This window comes from Megascapheus bottae, chromosome 31 (genome assembly GCF_031878675.1).
Source record: "Megascapheus bottae isolate mThoBot1 chromosome 31, mThoBot2.hap1, whole genome shotgun sequence".
NCBI lineage: Eukaryota > Metazoa > Chordata > Mammalia > Rodentia > Geomyidae > Megascapheus > Megascapheus bottae.
Genome location: NC_143539.1, coordinates 11254574 through 11277314, shown reverse-complemented (window position 1 = coordinate 11277314; position 22741 = coordinate 11254574). Strand labels below are relative to the sequence as shown.

The following is a 22741-nucleotide window of genomic DNA, read 5'->3' as shown; positions in this document are numbered from 1 at the left end:
TGTGTTTTCATACTGGAAATACCTTAAAACTAAGGAATAAGGTCTTTGTTTCAAGTGTTCGCTCAGATGTTTTTCTTAAGTTGTATGAATGCTCATTTTATGGTTGTTTCAACATACTGGATTTATTATTGTTGATCTTTTTATTTTGTGTGAAAAAATTAGGCTGCGGGTGATATTGTTGATATAAGAGAAGACCTAAAAAGTGACTTTGAATTTAAAGGTAAGATTCTTGTCTTTATTTTGTTTTGTTTTGTTTTGTTTTTTATTGTCGGGTAATTTATAGAGGAGTTGTCGTCATTATTTTGATATTTGCCATTCATGTTGGATTTTTATTTTAATATTTTAAAATAATTATTATTATTTTGCCAGTCCTGGGGCTTGATCTCAGGGCCTGGGCACTGTTTTTGGATATGTTTTGCTCAAGGCTAGTGCTCTGCCATTTGAGCCACAGTGCCACTTCTGGCTTTTTCTGTGTATTTGATACTAAGGAATTGAACACAGGGTTTTGTGCATGCTATACAAGTACTGTACCACTAGGCCAAACTCCAGGCCCCAAATTATTATTATTATTATTATTATTATTATTATTGGGATAATGTGTACAGGGGTTATAGTTACATTTGTTAGGTAGTAGGTGCATTACTTTTCACACATTGATACCTCCTTCTTGTTTTTGTCCCCATTTCCCTCCGCCCACCCCTCCCAATCATCTTGTTTTTCCCCCTTCCCTTCCCTATTTAAAATGAACAAAGGAATGTATATACAATATGCCAGATACAGTAACAACATGAGATTAACCATAAGGGCAAAAAAAGGGAAGAGAAATAACATAGTACATTAAGAACAATCAAACAAAATAAAGTTCTTGTTTCCATATACTAGAGTTCATTTCATTTAGTCTCATCCTATATGACCCTATGTACATGGGCTTTGAGCTATTGTAATCCTCTGCTAGGAGAGTCCTAGATGTATACTAATTATTACAAATGAGGGAAACTATTGAGCCTATGTTCCTTAGGGTCTGGCTTACTTCACTTAATAGGATTTTTTCCAAGTCTTTACATTTCCTTATAAATGCAGGCCCCAAATTATTTTTTAAGTGTACAAGTGTAAAAGTGTTACTTTTAAGAGGAGAGGTTCTTATAAGGTATTTGGTATTTGTAACACAATAGTTTTAAATTCACAAGTGCATGTATTCCGTTTATATGTGAATTTTTATATAAAGCTCGATGGCTTTATGAATTTTGACATTTTTCTGGTCGATGGGTGTTTGGATTAGTGAGTTAAGTGGGACTCTCCTGTTTTCTTCAAAGTTCTCTCAAGGTCCTAAACCTCTGTAGTTCTGAAGATATGTATTCTAGATATGAATCTACTCCTAATATGGTCTTTCATCCTGGCAACTTCAGAAGATACCTTTGCTACTTGGTACCCATCCATCCATTTATTTTGTGCTGGTTCTGTGTTTGAACTCAAGGACTGGGTGCTATCTTTCAGTGTTTTTCACGTAGAACTGGTGCTCTGTCTGATTCATAGTTCCACTTCCAGGTTTTTGCTGGTTAAGAGATAAATAGTCTCTAGCTGGGCATGGTGGCTCACGCCTGTAATCCTGGCTACTCAGGAGGCTGAGATCTGAGGATAAAGATTCAAAGCAAGCCCGGGCACAAAAGACCTTGAGACTTTTTTTTTTTCCCCCTAGTCCTGGGCTTTAGCTCAGGGCCTGAGCACTGTCCTTGGGCTTTCTCAAGCTAGAGCTCTACCACTTGAGCCACAGCACAATTTCCTGCTTTTTCTATGTATTTGGTACCAAGGAGTTTAACCCTGGTCTTCGTGCATGCTAGGCAAGCACTCTGCCACTAGGTCAAACTCCCAGCCCCAACTTTGAGACTCTTACCTCCAATTAATCACTAGAAAATGGCAAGTGGGGCTATGGCTCCAGGGATAGGGCAATAGCCTTGAGCTGAGCTGAAGAGCTTAGGGACAATGCGCAGGCCCAGAGTTCAAACTCCATGATGAGAGAGAGAGGGAGGGAGGGAGGGAGGGAGAGAGAGAGAGTCAGAGACAGAGACAGAGACAGACAGACAGAGACAGACAGAGAGAGACAGAGACAGAGACGGAGAGGGGGAGGGAGAGAGGAAGAGAGGGAGAGAGAGGGAGAGAGAGAGGTCTCCCTGAGCTGATTCTGAACCACAATCTTGAGATCTCAACCTTCTGAGTAGCAAGGATTATGGAAGTGAGACCCTGGCTCCTGGCTCTTTAGATTTTTTTTATTTGCTTTTGTTCAGAAGAAAAAATGCAAAGCAAAATAAACTGTGCAACTTGAGGGCAGGGATGGCAGGGTGAAACTGGGGAAAATGAAGAAAAGGGGGCACATTGTCTAAAAGGAATTAGCCTCATTAGGTTACCTGACTTATGAAACAGGAGCCCCTCTGTATAACATTAATAAGAACAATACAGTTATTTTTTTAAATGCGAAGCAGACTACTCTTGAATTCTGATCAATTGTTCTGTGCTTCCAGGGCAGTTACATTTATTTGTACCTTTTACAATTTTTGCAATTTTCAATGGCCTTTTAGAGGCAAAGAAGTTCATATGTAGAGTTTCAGCAGAACTTCCCAGAGATAATCCTTTCCTTTCCTTGTGGGCGATGGCTCTTGCCATACATTATTAGTGTACAAAGTAATGAGGCTTTGGGGGTTGCTTTACCAAATTCTCCCAAGACACGGGGGAAATGAGCATTTACTTGTGTTGAATTTTGCAGTGCAGCCAGGGTGCCATTGTGGCTGCTTTTGCCTATACATTTTGGGGATCTGGAGCATTTACTCATAAACATGACAAACACAGAGTTTGCTCAGCCAGTTCTGGAAGCCTGAGTGCTAACACTCACTCCTGAAGTGTCCCCGGATGTGTGTCAGTGACTCCTGATACAGACCCCCCCTGCCTTCCACCTAAGAACGATTCATTTCTTCACATCCTTCCCCCCAAAGAGAACCTCAGCTTGGAGCTGGTGGCTCACACCTATCATTGTACTTACTCAGAAGGCTGAGAGTTGAGGATTGCGGTTCAAAGTCAGCCTGGTCAGGAGTCTGAGACTCTTTATCTCCACTTAAGCATCAGAAATCCAGATGTGGATCCTGGCTTAAGTTTAAAAACCTCACCAAAGTTTAGCTTTTCTATGTAGGTTTTTTAAAAACAAAGTAGAATTTTATCCTGAAGTAGGTGTACACAGGGATTGCAGTTCCATATTTCATTTGGAATACTGTGTATCTTGGCCAGTGTCATCCCTTCCATCATCTTACCCCTCTCCTCAAGTTACCTGCTTTCTTCTTCACATGTGTACATCCAATAGTATGATGGCCATAATTTAATCAGTATGTTTATGTACACACGCATATAATCCTGTATATGTTTTTAAATTATTTATAATGTAGATCTAACTTCTTAACTTTCTTACCATCATTTGTTCCAGGTCCATTCATATCTGTGTAAAGGAACCCTATTATACTATTAGTGCAAATGTAAACTGGTACAACCACTGTGGAAGGCAGTTTGGCCATCCCTCAAATAGAACTCCCATAAGAGGGGTCAGGAGTTGGACCTAGTAGTAAGAGTGCTTGCCTAGCATGCATGAAGACCCTGGTTCAATTCCTTGGTGCCACATACACAGAAAAAGCCTCAAGTGATGCCATGGCTCAAGTGGTAGATCACTAGACTAGCCTTGAGAAATCTCGAGGACAGTGTCCAGGCCCTGAGTTCAAGCCCCAGGACTGGCCAAAAAAAGGAAAAAAAAAAAAGAACTCTCCTCTAGTCCAGCCATGGCACTCTTGCACATCTATCCCAGTGATGATAGAGTTAGAATAGAGTACTGTGGGGATTTTGTTTGGCTTTGGTTTTCTTAACAGTCCTGCTGAATGCTGGTGGCTCACACCCGTAATCAGTCCTCGCTGCTCAGGAAGTTGAGATCTCAGGACTGCATTTGGAAGCCAGCTCAAGCAGGAAAGTCTGTAAAGCTCTTATCTTCAATTAATCACCAGGAAACCAAAAGTGGAGCTGTTGCTCAAAGTGATGGAACACTAACCTTGAGCAAAAAGCTCAGGGACATTGTTTAGGCCCAGAGTTCAAGCCCCATGGCCAATTAAAAAATAAAATATTAGCAATCATGTCTTTTTTTTTTTGTCTTTTTATAAAATAGGAAAACAACGAATTGCTCATAAGCCTCATTCCAAACCAAAAACTTCAGATCTTTTTGAAGCGAATTTTGTCAGTGACTCAAAATCCAAGGATTTGCTTGCTGACAAGGAACTATGGGCTCGACTTGAGGAACTGGAGAAGCAAGAAGAATTGCTGGGAGAACTTGACAGGTATCTCAGTACAGATTAGCTTTCCAAGGGACTCCATTAATGAGGTAGTATGTGCTCATTGGAAACATGCAGAAAAGCATGTGTTAAATTGCCTACTGTTCTCCCATTCCAAGAGCACTCTCTAGGGAACTCTCCCTCTCCCTCTCTTTCTTTCGTCCTTGGTCTTGAACTCAGGGTCTGGGCACTTTCCTTGAGCTTCTCTGTGCTTAGGGTAGAATATTAATTCTACCATATGAGCCATAGCATATGTGTATGTGGTAGTGAGGAATTAGACCCAGGGCTTCATGCATGCTAGGCAAGCACTCTACCACTAAGCCACCTTCCCAGTCCCGTTATATATTTTCATTTCATTTTTTCTATTTTTCTATTTTTTAAATCTTCTGTAATGATGTATACCTGGTTATTGGCTATTCTAATTATGGCTATATTATGTACGATTTTAAAAGATTGACTTTAAAAAAGAAATAATGCTAGGAATTGAACCCAGGGCTTCAAGAATGCTAGGCAAGTCATTTCCCACTGAGCCACATCCCTGTTTTCATAAGTATTCCTTTTTAAGTGATGTGTTTTTGTACTGTACTCAGGATTATAGTCTTTGAGTGACTTGTTCAAAACATCAATTTCCTTCGAGTTTGATTCTGAAAATTGTCTGGCCTTGCCTTGTGTTTGTAAGCCTTTCTGTTTATTGAACAGGCAATTTCTAATCTGCTCAGGTACGAGAAACTTCACCAAACTGCTGTTTGAAATACACATTAGCAGTCACTTAGAATCATCAAAGTACTAAACGATGCCTGCTACCACAGAAGTTTCTATATTATTTTGCCTTAAAATGACATACCATATGCATAGTTAGTTTCTGTGGGGGAAAAAAAGGACAAAAAGGGACCTAAACATTCCTAGGCTTTCTTTAAAACAGATTAACTGTTTAATTTCTTCAAACCAACATTGAATCTGGTAATTTTCTTAGTCATGATTCTATTTTTGCATGATATTATTTCAGTGTTTTTGTTATTTTTGTAAGGTTCTCAAAGCCTGTATAAAATAAAGCAATTGTTCATACACAGGCTAAGCCAAGGACATGTAGCTAGAAATACATATTCTTGGAATTTCTTATTATACTATTGATGCTGTATTTATATAGTGACCAGCCAATATCTAGTAACAAGTTACTTTCCTGTGATCTGTTTATACTTGAATAATTCCAGTATGCAAAAGTGGCACAGGAACTAATGCTTTTTGTTAATTTACTTCAAAACCTATGTTTTAAAAATTCATCCTTAAAAAATTATGGTCGTCTTTTAACCTAGTTTTAAAAAAATGGACGTCAACTGGGTGCCAGTAGCTCATGCTTGTAATCCCAGGTACTTAGAAGAGTGAAATCTGAAGATTGCAGTTCGAAGCCAGCCCAGGCAGGAAAGACTGTGAGATTCTTATGTCCAGTTAACCAGCAAAAAAGCTGGAAGTAGAGCTGTGGTTCATATGGTAGAGCACTAGCCCAGGCCCTATTTCAAGTCCTAGGACTGACCCACATACAAAGAACATACAATCTTAAATTTTTCCATTGACATGAATTGAAAATTACAATCATAACGGTTGTGATGTGTTCGTCTCATTGTCCATAATTATTGTTTCTTTGACAGTAAATCTGACACTGTGATTGCAAATGGCAGAGATGTGAGTTCCTCTGAAGAGGAAAAGGAGGAGCAGAAGGCACATGGGCTTGTGGGCAGTGGAGCTGATAGCTCCTTCACCCCCAAAAGTGATTGGAAGCTCACTCCTAGCTCAGCCTTGCTCAGTGGCCCAGCAAGCAATAGTCCATCACTCTGTCCTGTGAATGGCTCAAACTCTTACCACAGCAAGGAAGATGACAGTAATGATGATGAGGAGGAGAATGACGAGGATGAAGATGGGGATAAGGAAAATCACCCGTATGCTTCAGGGGCTGGAGAAAACTCTGTACCAACCATCTACTTTTCTCATACTGTTGAACCTAAGAGGGTTTGTATACTTTTTTTTTTTTAAATCCAAATTATTTTTATTAGATTTTTAACTTTGATACTTTTTATTTTTTTGTTGTTTTGTATACTTTTTTGTTTTTTTTTTCAGTCCTGGGCATGAGCTCAGGGCCTGAGCACTGTCCCTGGATTTTCTCAAGGATAGGGCTCTACCACTTGAGCCACAGCACCACTTTTGGCTTTTTGCTATATATGTGGTACCGAGGAATCGAACCCGGGTCTTCGTGTATGCTAGGCAAGCACTCTACCTGTAGGCCAAACTCCTGGCCCCTGTTGTTTTGTATACTTTTTAACTTGACTCACTTTGATATAATTTGATCAGTAAATATCATTTTCTTTTCCTTCCCCCTTCCCCCAGCCGCCTTCCCCCTCCCACGCTGCTCCCCCTTCCCCACCCCTCCTTGCCTTCCCCTTCCTCTCTTTTCTTCTGTTGGCTTTTTTGCTCACTTGAGCCACACCTCTACTTCTAGCTTTTTGCTGGTTTGTTGGAGATAAAAGAGTATCATGGCTTTCCTGCTCAGGCTGACTTTGATCTATGATCCTTAGATCTAAGCCTCCTGAGTAGCTAGGATTACTGCAATGAGTTGTTTTTTTTTTTTTAAGAGGACAATGCTAACAGTATTTAAATTGTAGATACTGCTAAACAAGCAAACCCTTGTTTGTCTTACTCTGACCAGTTTATCACAAAATGAAAAGAGCAGCGGAGTAATGAGTTAGCTGGTAGTGGCTCGTGGTTTTCGTAGGTGCTGGTGTCTGGAAAGGATCCAGATTCAGGTGTCACTGGTTTCAAGGAGCTTCTGTACTCCCTGCCCCTGCCCTCAGAGCGGTGTGTGTGCGTGTGCACACGCATGCTCGCGCACGCCAGTCTTTGGGCTTGAAGTCAGGACCTAGGCACTGAGCTTCTTTTACTCAAGGCTGAGCTCTACCACTTGAGCCACAGTGCCACTTCCAGCTTTTTGGCAGTTAACTGGAGATAAGAGTTTGAGGAACTTTACTGCCTGGGCTGGCTTCAAACTTTGATCCTCCAGATCTCACCCTCCTGCGTAGCAAAAACTGTAGGTGTAAACCACTAGTACCCTACTTTGGGGGGAAAATGAGTTTTGTGATTCTTTTTTCAGGCCTTTAATTTTTCCTATTTTCATTTAGATCAAACAGGAAAATAACACTTGGAAGGATAACATGGAAAGTATGTGGCATAATGGAATAATAACATTAATCCTCAATGGAGTGGATTGTTATGCTTTAGACTTTTCTGAGATGCAGATTGTTAAAAAAAATCTAAAACAGTTAAGCACTATCTATCTGATACTGCCTTTTTACTTAACTGTCATAGGTTTTACTATCTCTTTTTGGTTACTTTGGAGATGCACAATGTAAGCTGAAAACACCAAAGTTATGGGATGTGGTGAAGCTTGTAATAAATATAGCATTTAAGCCAGGCATGGTTATCTCACCCTGTAATCTCAGCCTGTAATCTTGCCTGCTAGGCAAGTTTGTGAGGCTCTTATCTCCACGGAACCACCAGAAACCCAGAAATGGACATTGTACAATGCCAGCCTCCCAGCCTTGAGTTTTTGAAAAAGCTAAATTTAAGCCCCAGTATTGGCACCCCCAAAAAACATTTAGCTGAAATGCATTTGGCTCCCTGGGGGCTCCCCCAGCCCCTCTAACTAGTGTGTGCTGTGATCTTTCAAAGAAGTTTCTATGGTTTTTTAAAAATTATTTTTTAAATGGCAACTTTTAGGTTCGAATAAATACTGGGAAAAACACCACATTGAAGTTCAGTGAAAAGAAAGAAGAAGCCAAACGGAAGCGCAAGAACAGCAGCAGCGGCCACGGTGCTCACGAGCTGCCCACCATCAAGACCCCGGCCGACATTTACAGGTGTGTAGTGGCACAGTCAGCCCCTGCTCCTTCCAGCCCCGCCCTCCATGCCCAGGCCTACTGGGAGCGAGGCTCTCGCTGGATGGGGGCTGGGGCCAGGTGCCCCTGAGGTAGCTCAGTGCTTGCAGGGCAGTGCCCAGTCCTGAGCAGATGAGTAGCTAGCTGTACCTGCTCCACAGGATTGATTCATCTTGATTTATCTTTGCTGGTCCTGGAGCTTGAAATCTGGGCCTGAGCTTTTGTGCTCTACTACTTGAGCCACAACTCCGCAAATGGCTTTCTGTGGTTACTTTGAGAGAGTAGTCTCATGGATTTTCCTGCCTGGGCAAGCTCTGAACTGCAGGCCTCAGATCTCAGCCTCCTGAGTAGCTGAGATTATAGGTGGCAGTGTGTGTGTGTGTACATACGAGATGTACACCTGAGCCAGCTCTGGGGCTTGTGCTCAGGGCGTGGGCACTTTCTCTTAGGTTTTTCCCTTTCTCATTGAAGGCTGGTTAGCACTCTACCACTTGAGCCACACCTCTCCTCTGGCTTTTTTACTAGTTCATTGGCAATCAAGAGTCCCACAAACTTTCCTTCCCAGACTGGCTTCCAGTCTTGATCCCAAGATCTCAGTCCCCTGAGTAGTTAGGGTCACAAGCCTTGTGCCACCAGCACTCTGCTTTTTATTTTTATTTATTTATTATAGCAATGGTTGGGGCATAGTTCCTGAGCTTTTTCACTACAGGCTGGCTCTCTACCACTTGAGTCACACCTCCACGTCTGGCTTTTTGTTGGTTCCTTGGAGATGAGAGTCTCCGTGGACTTTGGTGCCTGGCTGGCTTCTAACCGCCCTCCTTGGCTCTGGGCTAGGATTGTAAGGAGGGACGTTCGAGGCGTGGCTGGATGTCCGTCCCCGTGGGTGGTTGTCACTGCACTGTGTGCTTCCCAGCAGTGGTATGTCTGTCTCCATGCCCAGGGTCTTCGTGGACGTGGTGAACGGCGAGTACGTCCCCCGCAAGTCCATCCTGAAGTCGCGCAGCCGGGAGAACAGCGTGTGCAGCGACACTAGCGAGAGCAGTGCCGCCGAGCCTGACGAGCGGCGAGTGGTGCTGCGGAGCCTCAGCTGTGAGGAGGCCAGCAGTGAGGCGGGAGAGGCCAGCCCAGGCCTCCCGGAGGAGCCTCCCGGGGCGCAGCGGCCCCCACCCCTCGTGGGCCCCCCCGAGGTAAGTCAGCGCTGAGTCTATTCATACATTTGATAGATGATTATCAAAAGCACAGAGGTAGGATTGATGAGGCCTTGTGATTGTTTATGCATGTGTGTTGGTCCTGGGGCTTGAACTCATGGCCTGGGCACTGTCCCTTAGCTTATTTTGCTTAAGGGTAGCACTCTTATCACCTGAGCCACAGCTTTACTTCCAGCTGTTTGTTGGACTCTTTTATCCTGGGCTGGCTCTGACCTCACATCCTCAGATCTCGGCCTCCTGAGTAGCTGGGATTACAGGTGTGAGCACTGGTGCCTGGCTGGCGAAGTTTTAGTGGGTCTTGGTTCTCTGCACCATTAAATTGTGATGTCAGTGCCTTCCCCCCCAGCTGGGTGACCCTGGCGCAGAGACTCTGGCCATCTTACATCTGGTCTCCTTGCCTTGCAGGCTTTTTCCGGAACAGTGATAGAAAAGGACTTCTCATCCCCCTCAGTCACACACCCCACCATGGCTCCCCCCGGACTGCCCACCATTCCAGAACGCAAGGAAGTGTTGTCAGAAGCCGCCGAAGAGTCCACAAAGCGAGTTTCCAAGTTCAAAGCTGCCCGATTGCAGCAGAGAAGCTAGGCCACGCCAGCTGGGCTTGCTCAGCTGCGTATGCCAGCGTGCCCGTACCACTCAGGCACCAGGTCGCGGCCGGGGGATGCCGCCCTGCTTACTGGCCGTCCAGCAGTCTGCACACACCATTCTCCCAGAGCCGCCCCAGTTGGCTTTCCCACGCCACCACCACAGCTTTGATTGTTTTCAGTGGGTACAGTTGGTCTGCATTGTTTTTCATGTTTCAGACTAAATACGGGCCTCGCTGTACCAGCCGTGATGCGTGTGGGCCATGTGAAAAACACTTTTAAAATTTCAAATCCAGTCAACGGTTCTGTCCCTTTGCATTTGCATTTTCAAGGCACTTTAAAATAAAATAAAAAAATCCACGTCTTGTAGGTTCTGCATCGAGGTGGCTATTTGAGATGCTCTCCTTTCAGTGCTGCACTCTGCTCCTTTTCTTCTCTATTTTCTAGGTCTGAGACCAGGACTTAAACTCAGTACCTGGGGTTGCTTTCGCTCCTTGGCTAGCGCTCTACCAGGCCAGCCCCACAGTATGCTTCTACCACGAAAGTGTGTGTGGCCTCTGGGAAAGTGGCTTTCTTTGCAAGAATGATATTTTGTAAAATTATGTTTTCTGTTTGTTTTTTTTTTTCCTAAATAAAGGTTTTATGAAACTTGGGTCTCTACATATTATGAACTTCATGAGTTACAGTTAACTAATATATAAGCTACATTTGTTACTTATCAATTTCTCAATTCTTTTTTGGTTCTTTGCTATTTTGTAATTTTTTTTTTGTTGTTAGTATAAAGGTGATGTGCAGAGGGGTTACCGTCACATACGTCACGTCATGTAAAGAGGGACATGTCACCCCTTCCCTAGCTCTCTTCCTCACCCACAAGTTGTGTAGTTCGTTTTCCCCAAGATGCCTAATGGGTACCATTGTTGCTAATGCTCGCCTTTTGGCCTCCATTTGTGTGCCTCCCCAGCACTCACGAAGGCAGATGAACGGACAAAGCAAAAAGAAAGAAAGCAAGCAAAAACCAGGCTCCAGTGGCTCACACCTGTAATCCTAGCTACTCAGGAGGTTGAGATTCAAGGTGCATAGTTCAAAGCCAGACCAGGCAGGAGAATCCCATGATACCCTTACCTCCAGTTAATCACAGCACATCTCTAGGTTCATTTGGTTTAAATTTTCTTGTTGGCACTGGGGCTTAACTCAGGGTCTCCCAACTGCTCTCCACTCTCACATTTCTCAGGTTCTGAAAATTTTATACTTCTTTCCTCACCATACAGTTTTTCAGTAGGATTGTTTCCTACTGATTCACTAGAAGAGAAAGTTTATATAGATACTTAAAAGCAAAGGTTTTTTTTGGCCTGTCACTGGTGGCTCACCCCTGTAATCGTAGCTACTCAGTGGGCTGAGATATGGAGCTCATAGTTTGAAGCTAGCTTGTGAGACTCATCTCCAAGGAACCACCAACAAGCTGGAAGTAAAGCTGTGGTTTACGTGGTAGAGCACTAGCTTTGAGCACAGAAGCTGAGGGACAGAATTCCAAAGCCCCGAGTTCCAGTCTCAGTACTGGCACCTACATTTTTTTTAAATAGAAATTTTGTTTTAATCTTTTCAGCATGTTCATTATTGCTGGTTACTTCATTACTTTTAGTGAAACTTGCAAAGGAGAAATATAAGTTAAACTGCAAGAGGTAGATCAGCTTGATGCTAAAATGTGGCTTTTAAAACATCATTCTGCACTAGTCCTAAAATAAGCCATCAGGGCCGTCAATCCTCTATTCATGGCTCAATATTTAAAGGTTATTTATAGCTGCTTTAATGAATTCTTGCTTAAACAAAGTGAAATTATGTCCTAGAAAACTAGAAGCTATTTGTAACTAGAACAGCACCACTGTCAAACCTTTATGAATATGGATTTTTGTGAAAAGGGGGTGTATGTGAGCCCCTTGTTTCTTAGTGGATCATATGGCCCAGAGGAGTGGGTTTGAAAGATTGCCTAACCCTCTGAATGATTTATTTGGTAGACCATTTTGATCAGCTGCATATATTTTGTATTTTAAAAGTTTTGTTTTCGGCCAGGAGTGTGGCCTAGTGATAGAATGCTAACTTAGCATGCACAAAGCCCTGGGTTCCATTCCACGGTACCACGTATATAGGAAAAAGCCCGAAGTGGTGCTGTGACTCAAGTGGCAGATCACTAGCCTTGAGCAAAAAGTGCCCAAGGAGAATGCCCAGACCCTGAGTTCACACCCCAGGGCTAGCCAAAAAAAAAAGGTTTTGTTTTCATTTGATTGTATCTCTAACCCAAACCAAAAGACAAATCATGCCCATAATCAAGTGGCTTACTCCTGGCTGAGCCCTGAGGATCATGGTTCAAAGCCAGCCCTGGCAGCAAGTCTATAAGACTTCCTTCCAGTAAACCAGCACAAAACCAGAAGTGACTCAAGTGGTAGAACACGGAAAAAACAAAGGCACAGTGGCCTGGCCTAGTTCAAGCCCTGTAACTGGCACTAACAAAAATAAATTATAACTTCTCTTGAGAAGTCTTGGTGGTAATTCAAATATGCATTGTTTAATTTCTAAACGTTAGTAGTTTCTCCAATGTTCTTCCATTTTTTTTTTTTTTTTTTGCCAGTCCTGGGCTTGAGCTCAGGGCCTGAGCACTGTCCTTGGACTTTCTCAAGGCTAGAGCTCTACCACTTGAGCCTCAGCACCACTTCCGGCTTTTTCCTATGTATGTGGTACCGAGGAATCGAACCCGGGTCTTCATGCATGCTAGGCAAGCACTTTAACCACTAGGCCAAACTCCCGGCCTTCCCGATTTATTTTGACGAATAATAAAATACCCGTCCTTGTTAGCCAAGCACTGGTGGCTCCTGTCTGTAATCCTAGCTATTCAGGAGGCCCAGATCTGAGGATCGAAATTCTAAATCAGCCAAGGCAGAAAGCATCTTGAGACTTTTATCTCTAATTAACCATCAAAAAGGCAGATAATGGAGTTGTGGCTCAAGTGGTAAAGCACTAGCTGTGAGCAAAGAGCTCAGGGGCTATGCCCAGTCCCTAAGTTCAAAACCCCAGTACCAGCACACACACAACAATCTTAAAGTCTTTATACTTCACAGCTTGCTTTTAGTTAAATTGGCATTCCGTACATTTATTTTTATTATCGTTAGTTGTACAGAGGTTTCGATTCAGTATGTGCCTTAATGAGTACATCTTGATCGATGTCAACCCTTTGACCATTCTCCCCATCCCCTCCTACCCCGCCCACCCCTGCATTCTCTCTAGCACTTCACAGTGTTTCAATTTTGAATTTGGCCTTTGTATCATGTAGAAAACATTGCTGTTGAATCTTGTTTTCAAAAATTACCTATCTAGGGGCTAGGAGTTCGGCCTAGTGGCAGAGTGCTTGCCTAGCATGCATGAAGACCCGGGTTCGATTCCTTGGTACCACATACATAGAAAAAGCCAGAAATGGTGCTGTGGCTCAAGTGTCAGAGTGCTAGCCTTGAGGAAAAGCCCAAGGACAGTGCTCAGGCCCTGAGTTCAAGCCCCAGGACTGGCAAAAGAAAGAAAAAAAAAAACTGGAAGTGGTGCTATGGCTCAAGCAGTAGGATTCTAGTCTTGAAAAAGCCCAAGGACAGTGCTTAGGCCCTGAGCTCAAGCCCAGGACTGGAAAAAAACAAAACAAAAACCTCCCTGAGCCCGGAGTGTGTCCTAGTGGTAGAGTACTTGCCTAGCATACATGAAGTCCTGGTGTCAATTCTTCAATATCACATACACAGAAAAGGCCAGAAGTAGTGCTGTAGCATTAGCCTTGAGAAAGCCCAAGAACAGTGCCCAGGCCCCGAGTTCAAGCCCCAATAATGGCAATAATGATAATAATAATAAAAATCACCTATCCTTTATTGGCTGCCCTCCTTCCCCTCCTTCCCTTCCTTCTTTTTTCCTCCCTCCCTCCCTCTCTTTCTCCATCCCTTCCTCTTTCTATTTCTCTTTCCTCCCTTTTCCTTCCTTCCTATTTTTATCCCTTCTCTTCTCTCCTTCCTCCATTCTTCCTTTCTTCCTTCTCTTTCTCTTCTTTCCTTCTCTCACTTGTTCCTCTTTCTCTTCTTTCCCCCCTTTCCTTCCTTTTCCTCTCCTTTCCTTCCGTGTTTGCCCCCCTCTTATTCCTCCCTCTCTTCCTCCCTCTTTCCCTCCCTACCATCCCTTTCTCCCTCTTTCTCTTCCCTCTTTTCTCTCCTTCCTCAAATGCCTTCATTCTTCCTCCTCTTTTCCTCTTTCCTTCTTCCTTCTTTGTTACTTCCTCTCTTCTTTTCTTTCTCCTTTTCCTCCCTTCTTTTTCATTCCTTCTTTCCTCATTCTCCTTCCTCTTCTTCCTCTCCTTTCCTTTCTTTCTCCCTCCCACTCATCCTTCCTTCCTCCCCTTTCATCTATCTCCTCTCTCTATATATATATTTCTTTATCTTTTATCCATCTATCCTAATTAGACTTTGTGTTAATTTGTTTGGTTGGTTGTGGGGCTTGAACTCTTGGCCCAGGTGCTGTCTCTGAGCTCATCAGATCAAGGCTAGTGCTCTACTCACTGAGCCACAGCACCACTTCCAGTTTTCAGGTGGATAATTGGAGATAAGAGTCTCACGGACTTTTGTGCCCAGCTGGCTTTGAACTAGGATCCTCACATCTCAGCCTCCTGAGTATCTAGGATTACAGGGGTGAGCCCCTGGCGGTGGGCATAAATAATTATTTTTTTAGGTGTATCTTCCTATTCCTTCTTTTGTAGCAATGTAGTCCTCATATTTGTGGGAGCTGAGGGGGGCCTTTCTCTTTCTTGGGTGCCTCCCTGGGTCCTGGACGGGGATGAGAGGCTCTTGGTTGGTTCTTCAGCATTGCTCTAATGTTTACAGTGTGCGTGGTAACCTACCTGGTGGTCTAGTTCAGAATAAGTTCCAGCCAAGTGTGAACCTTGGCTTCTGTATTGCTAAGACCCACCCTCTTCCTTTGTTCTCTTACCGTAATGTACCTAAACTTACTGCCTTATCATTTTTCATCGTGATCATTTTTCAAATAAGGAAAATTTAAAAAATGCATTTACATTGCCATTTATAGTTGCTTGCATAATTACCTTTACAGGTGCTCTTAATTTTTTATGTGGATTCAAGTTGCCATCTGGTGTCATTTCTTTTCATCCTTGGAAGAAAATTTCTGTAACAACACATTTTCTGTATTTATTTGGGTTACTTTTGAGTTTTTAAAGTCTGGTTTTACTGGACATATAATTATTTGACAGCATGTGGAGTTTCCTGCTTTCTGGTTTTTATTCGTTTCTTTTCATCCTGTAAGAAAATTTCAATGACAACAAATTTTCTGTCTATATTTGAATATATATACATACATATATATATATATATATTGCCAATTCTGGGGCTTGTACTCAGGGTCTGAGCCCTGTCTTTGGACTTTCTCAAGGCTAGTGATCTACGACTTGACCCACAGCACCACTTCTGGTTTTTTCTGTGTATGTGGTACTGAGGAATCAAATCCAGGGCTTCATGAATGCTAGGCAAGCACTGTACTACTAGGCTACACTCCCAGTCCCTGGAGTATATTTATTTATTTATTTATTTATTTGTTTGTTTATTTATTTTTTTGCCAGTCCTGGGCTTGAGCTCAGGGCCTGAGCACTGTCCTTGGACTTTCTCAAGGCTAGAGCTCTACCACTTGAGCCTCAGCACCACTTCTGGCTTTTTTCTATGTATGTGGTACCGAGGAATCGAACCTGGGTCTTTGTGCATGCTAGGCAAGCACTTTAACCACTAGGCCAAACTCCCGTGTATTTATTTTTTTAAGGCCATTTTCTTTCTTCCTCTCTCTCTCTCTCTCTCTCTCTCTCTCTCTCTCTCTCTCTCTCTCTCTCTCTCTCTCTCTCTCTCGCTCCCTCTCCCCCTCCCCCTCCCCCCCCTCGGCTTAGAATTATTTGACCGTACTTAGAGGTCCCTGCTTGCTAGTTTTGATTTTTATTGATGCTATTTTTTGTCAGTGCCAAGGCTTGAACTTAAGACTTCCCATTTCATTTGCATGGCTGGCTTGCTTGGCTGGCACTCTACCTCTTGAGCCATCCCTCTAGCTGGGCTTTTTGCTGGTTATTGTGAAGATAGAGTCACAAAACTTTTCTGGTTGGAGTGGTTACAATTGGTGATCCTTCAGATGTCGGCTGCCTGAATCACTAGACTTTGAGTTATGAGCCCCCCGCTCCTCGCTTTAAGGAATTAAGAAAAAAATATACTCGTGAATTTAGGATTTCAAGATCTCATCATCTTCTCACACTGAAATTTCCATCTGATTTTTGTTTCCCTCAACTTGAACCTCCTTTAATGATTGTTTTAGTGCTCTAGACCAAATTGTCAAATTGTTTTTTTTTCTTTCCCCTGAAAAAGTTACTTGCCTTTATTTTTTGTCAGTCCAATGGACTGGTGGTTCATTGGAGATAAGAGTCTTAAGGACTTTGGTGCCTGGGCTGGCTTTGAACCATGACCTTCAGATCTCAGCCTCCTGAAGTAGCTAAAATTACAGGCATGAGCCGCCAGTGCCCGGCTACTTTGTCTTTATTCTTGAAAAATATTTTTACGAGGTATAGGATTGAAGGTTGATAGATTCTTTTTTCCATTAGCATATGGAAGATTCGATGTGTATCCATCATCCTGTCTGTCTTCCACTCACCATGGCGTATGTTGTTTGTTGCAGCATATACTTATAATGTAGGTTTTTCTGTGTTTAATCTTGCCTGACGTCCACTGGTCACTGTTGAGTCTGTGTATGGAAGGGTTTCCATTAAATGTGGGAAGAGGTGATCACTCCTTTCTTCCCTGCCTCGCTTTCTTCTCTGGAGTCCAGGTACAGATGTGTGACCCAGCGCTCATTACCCGGTCAGATCTCATTTTTATTCTGACCTTCTCATTCTGTGTTTCTGTTTGCATAGTTTTTATTGAGATGTCCCCATCTTCACTGACTCTTTCCTCCAACTGTCTGATTTACTTCTGATCAGATCAGGACACTTCATTTTATATGCATTTGTCTTTTTCTTTAGTTTTTTTTTCTTTTAGGTCTGAGACTGGGACTCGAACTCAGTACCTGCCCCTTTTGCTCGTTGGCTAGTGCTCTACCAACTGAGCCATGCCTCCAACCCTGTATTTGCCTTAAAAAGTCTTTTCAGGATGTTAATGCATTCCTTTTTGTGTTGAAGCTTTTTTATAATAGCTGTTTTAAAATCCTCTTGCTAAGTCCATCTTTTCTGTCATTTTTACATCTTTCCAACGGACTGATTCTCCTCCTGGTCGTGGATCGCAATTTGGTGCTTGTGTGTATATTTAGTAAATTTTACACTTGATGTGGAGTTTTTTCTTTATTTCAGAATCAATCTTATTTTACAGGAGAGCTTCCAGTGTGGCAAAGTCTTCATATGTCTTTCATGTGATTTCAGGGCTTCTAAATGTTAATATGTTAACCCTGGCGAAACAAAGACGTAATTTACTAAAGTATGGTGCTATGAAGTAAACACATCTGCATGTCACCATTTCTCCCTCCAATGTCCTTGGTCTTTTGCAACTAGTAACCCTTCAGATCCCCACGCTCGCTGTCTGTGACATTTCTGTTGCGTGAATTCTCACCTCCATCCTCTTAGCACACATGGGCCAGGAAATCACACAGAATAACTCATATGGTTGTGCCTGGGATTAAATTAGAATGGGTTATGAGTTTGGGAAAAACTGCTATAGGAGTGAGAAGCCTGATTAGGTGATGGTGTCTCATACCTGTAATCCTAGCTACTCAGGAGACTGAGATTCAGAGGATTGATGTTCAAGGCCAGCCTTGAAAAAGTTCCTGAGACTTCATCTCTAATGCGCAGCAAGAAATTGGACGGCAGGTGTGGCTCAAGTGGTAGAGTAACAAGCATGAGTAAGCAAGGCAGGCAAAGCAAGCTGCCAAGAGTGAGAAACCCCAAGACCACTTTCCCCACACCAAAGAAGTGACACCATAGCAAGGTGTTAATCTTAGATATTTTAGTTAATCTTAGTTTGTTAAGCTGGCTTTTGGTTGGTTTCTCTAACCTACTTTATTTTGCTTGAATAACTTCTCCCCATTCTGTGGTCCAAAAAAATCTCTATTAAGTAATAGAAAACCGGGTGCTTTCTCGTGCCTTGGAAGCCTAAGACTGAGGATTATGATTTGAAGCCATCCTGGGCAGAAAAGTCCATGAGATATTTATCCCTAGTTCATCACCCAAAAGCTGAGAGTGGAGCTGTGGTGCAAACTGATAGAGTGCTAGCCTTAAGCAAAAAAGCTTAGAAACAGCACCCATACCCTGAGTTTAAGCCCCCAAATTAGCACGTGTGCTCTCATGCGCGTGCGCGCACACACACACACACACACACACACACACACACACACACACACACACACACACAAATCCTGCATAGTTTCTTTCAGCTTTGTTCTCAATACCAGAATTTTTCAGTTGAGAAATACTATTGATTCAACAGAGAATGCCTACAGGGAAAAAAAAAAAAAAACCTTTTTTCCAAAAAAGTTTTGGAAATCGTTTTTTTTTTTTTTAAAGCAAGATGGTAAATATTCAATAATGATACCTAGAATTAATTGAAGGGGTAGAAAACATAACAATTGGAAATGCAAATTATAATAACATTAAGTTCCTATTTCATTCCAGTAAGAATGGCTATCTCTGAGAATCTGAGCAATAACAGATTCTGGCAGGGATATGGGGAGAAAAACCCTGTTGGAATGCCAACTAGGGGTTACCATGGTGGAAGGCAGTTTGGTGATTCCTGAAAAAAACAAACCTATGGGGCTGGGAGTTTGGCCTAGTGGTAGAGTGCTTGCCTAGCGTGCACGAAGACCCAGGTTCAATTCCTTGGTACTACATGCATAGAAAAAAAAACCAGAAATGGTGCTGTGGCTCAAGTGGCAGAGTGCTAGCCTTGAGGAAAAAGCCCAAGGACAGTGCTCAGGCCCTGAGTTCAAGCCCCAGGACTGACCAAAAAAACCCCCAAAAAAACCAAAACCAAAAAACCAAACCTAGAACTCCTATGATCCAGCTGTGAGTCTCTTAGGCATCTAGTCAGAATATTCCAAGGCAGAGTACAGAATGACATTTAAATATCCATATTTACTGCTGTATTATCCACCATAGCCAAGTTATGGAATTCCCTTCAAGAGAAAAACTTATCAAATTGTATGTGTGTGTGTGTGTGTGTGTGTGTGTGTGTGTGTGTGTGTGTGTGTGTGTGTGTGTATGAGAGCTTTTTTATTTTATGTCAGTCACAGGGCCTGAACTCTGGGCCTGGGTGTTGTCCCTGAGCTCTTCAGCTCACGGATATTGCTCTATCACTTGAGCTACAGTGCCACTTCCAGTTTTCTGGTAGTTAATTGGAGATAAAAGTTTAACAGACTTTTTTGTCCAGGCTGGCTTTAAACCAAGATCCTCAGAGCTCTCAGCCTTCTGAGTAGCTAGGAATACAGGCATGAGCCACTGATGGCCAGCTTTGTCACTTAGCTTTTTCACTCAAGGAGTTCCGGTGTGAGCCACCAGCACCCTAGCTAGATTGCTTTTAAAAATGAAATATTTTAGGGAGAATTACCTTGCTGGGGGAAGAGTCCTGGCAGCTGTTTGCTCATGGACAGCTATCCAATGACCAGTACCTGGGTTCAGAAAAAGACGACATGCATCTCGCCTCTGATGTACCCCAAAGCAGATGTTATTTGGTTGTTGAGTTCAGCCAACAAACCACTTCTGCAAGCAAGATGAACTAGGAGGAAAAGAAATCAGATGTGTGTATTTGGTCGGCAATATTTTTGTGTTACAAATAGCTACATTCTCACCCGCATTAACCCCATGATATGTGAATTTTGCCAACTCCTGCTGTGCTTTTTAAATCAAATCCACTAAATCACTATGAATGTTCTAATTTCTAAACAAACTAGTCTTCCAGTAGAGGCACTTTAACACTGTACTGCAAATTAGACAACCTAAGATAAATGGACCATCTTTGTTAATTATGTCGTTTAATTGGTCAAAACTACCCGATAGGATTTTATTTATAGCAGTTTTACTTAGTATCATATTCTATACTATTAAATAGTGTATGAGTTGTGTTTATGTTTTGGGGGGGAGGGGGCAAAATCATTAAGATGTATGCTGTTATTTAGCTTCTGTTAACCATATCATGTATTCTTTTATTTATTTATTTTGGTCTAGCTCAATATCACAATATGAAATTGCTTTTAATCCAGATGAGCGTTCTCCATTTGTTTGTTCAATCCCCATTGTGTATTGGACAAACCCCAAGCACTTTTCTTTTGTTTGTTTCTTTCTCTCTTTTAATCTATTGATCGGACAGCAATTTACTTGAACTACATTCTGAACCTGGTATGGTGAAAAGACTTGGGGTGGGGTGGGGGGGGGGTCCAGGAAGAATTATTTTTCCTTGTTCATTTTGCTGGTCGTTTCTTTCACCAGTAGGGGGCAGTGGTAAGCAGAAGCCCCCCGACAGAAAGCTGCCAGTCAAGAGATCAGACATTATTATTCATTTCTGTTATAGGTAGGGTGTGCAAGTCAGTTATAGTAATAATTACCATGACTAGAGGGTTTCCAAGGCAACCAGTTTTCTCCCCCCACCCCCTCTGTCATGCGTGCCGTTGCTGAGAGAGTCTATCTGGAAAACATGACATTACTGTATTCTGAGGTTTTTGTTTATACTCCCTCCCCATGCAGGTTTGAGGTTAGTTCCAGACTCAAAAATGTTCTCAAGCAGAGATGAAGATGAGGCTGGGCTTAAAAAATAATTCTTTTAAAAGCTTGCTGGATGTTGGACACTGTTGCCTCATCTCTGTCATCCTAGCTACTCAGGAGGCTGAGATTGGAAGATCATAGTTCAAAGCCAGCCTGGGCAGGAAAATCCATGAGACTATTATTTCCAATTTACTATTCAAAAAAATATGCATTGGGCTGTGGCTCAAGTGGTAGGACACTAGCTTAGATCAGTGGTTGATCAGAGTCTCAGTGCCATTCCTGGCTTTGAACTCAGGGCCTGGGAGCTGTCCCCAAGATTTTTTTTTCTCAAGGATAGTGCTCTCCTACATGAGCCACAGCTCCATGTCCAGCTTTTTTTTTTTGGCAGTTTATTTCTAACAGTCTCACAGACTTTCCTGCTCTTTGTGTCTTTGAACTGTGATTCTCAGATCTCTCCTGAGTAGCTAGGATGACAGTTTGAGCCGCCAGTGCCCAGCTGAGTTCGAGAAATATTAATTCTACTTCCTGCTTAGTAAGCTGGGTAAGGTCTTTAGAACTTGCAAGGTGTTTCCGTTTGGAAGAGATCTTGGATCCTTTTCATCTTTGGGGTGCTTTCCTTCCTTTATTATTGGATGACAATGTGAAGAGATGGACTGGCAACTAGATCTCTCTCTTGCATTTCAGTCAAATAAATCAATTGTGGTGGGGAGTGTCACAGTTGATTTCATGGCTGTGCGTGTTGTTTATTCAGCTTTGAGGAAAATGGCTCAGAAGGAGGAAGGTTAACTGCTTGCAAAAATAGGCTTCATCCTGTTGTCCTAGGGAATAAACAGATAGCAGGTACTGGCAGGTACTGGTAACTCGAGCCTGTAATCTTAGCCACTGAGGAGGCTGAGATCTGAGGATTGTGGTTCAAAGCCAGCCTGGGCAGGAAAGTCCATGAGACTCTTATCTCCAGTGAACCAGCAAAAAACTGGAAGTGACAATGTGGCTCCCATGGTAGAATTCAAGGACGATACCCAGGCCCTGAGTTCAAGCCCTGGGACCATTGTGTGCATGTGTGGACAACCCCCCACCCCCATCAATATATATATATATATATATATATATATATATATATAACCTCAAGGGAAGTGAATCTTTGGAAATGTGAAGTTCTGTATATTTCGGGTGGCGATGTTTGCCCAATATAGCCAAGGAAATAATTTTATTGTGTGTGCTGGTTCTGAGGTTTGAACTCAGGGCCTAGCTTCCCTCTCTGAGTCTTTTCACTCAGGACTAGCATGCCACCATTTGATTCCCATTTCCCCTTCTGCCTCTGGAGATTGCTTGGAGATTAGAGTCTCATGGACTTTTTTCCTCGCAGGCTGGCTTTGAACCAGAATCCTCCGATCACAGTTTCCTGGGTAGCTAGGATAACAGGTATAAGTTGCAACATCTCGGCAGGAAGTAACCTTTAAATTTTTGTATTGTATATCTCTTGCTGATGTAGCTTGGCTAAACTGAACTGATCAAGATTGGAAGCCAGCCTAGGCAGGAAAGTTCACAATACTTTGATTTCCAAACCACCAACAAGGCAGAAATGAAGGTATGGACAAATGATAGAGGATTAACTAGCCTTAAATGGAAGTGCCAAGCAAGATATTGAAGCCCTGAGTTCAATCCCCAGTATCGACACACACACACACACACACTCCTCATCTGATTCTATTATTCTGTTATTCTGAAGAAAGAAGAAATGTCTTAATCTTCAGATGACCACTTGGCTGCTTATAGTAACAACTGTAAATTTTTAAAAAAATTAGCCTTTTTTTAAAAAAAAAATTAGCCTTGTGGACGAGTCTGCTTATCTGTACGTTCTCTACCTCCTTTTTTTTCC

General features: G+C 42.6%; 1 protein-coding gene across 2 annotated transcripts in view; it reads left to right on the top strand.

Annotated features, from left to right (window-relative positions):
- Uri1 (URI1 prefoldin like chaperone) overlaps window positions 1–10727 on the top strand; it is a 56174-nt gene extending 45447 nt beyond the window's left edge. For both annotated transcript variants that reach the window (XM_090322162.1, XM_090322161.1), the window contains exons 6-11: window positions 163–220; window positions 4190–4358; window positions 5999–6356; window positions 8118–8257; window positions 9216–9462; window positions 9889–10727. In XM_090322162.1, the coding sequence (XP_090178288.1) occupies window positions 163–220; window positions 4190–4358; window positions 5999–6356; window positions 8118–8257; window positions 9216–9462; window positions 9889–10068 (1152 nt within the window). In that variant the 3' untranslated portion in view covers window positions 10069–10727. The remainder of the gene's footprint in view (window positions 1–162; window positions 221–4189; window positions 4359–5998; window positions 6357–8117; window positions 8258–9215; window positions 9463–9888) is intronic.
- The last annotated feature ends 12014 nt before the right edge of the window (window positions 10728–22741 follow it).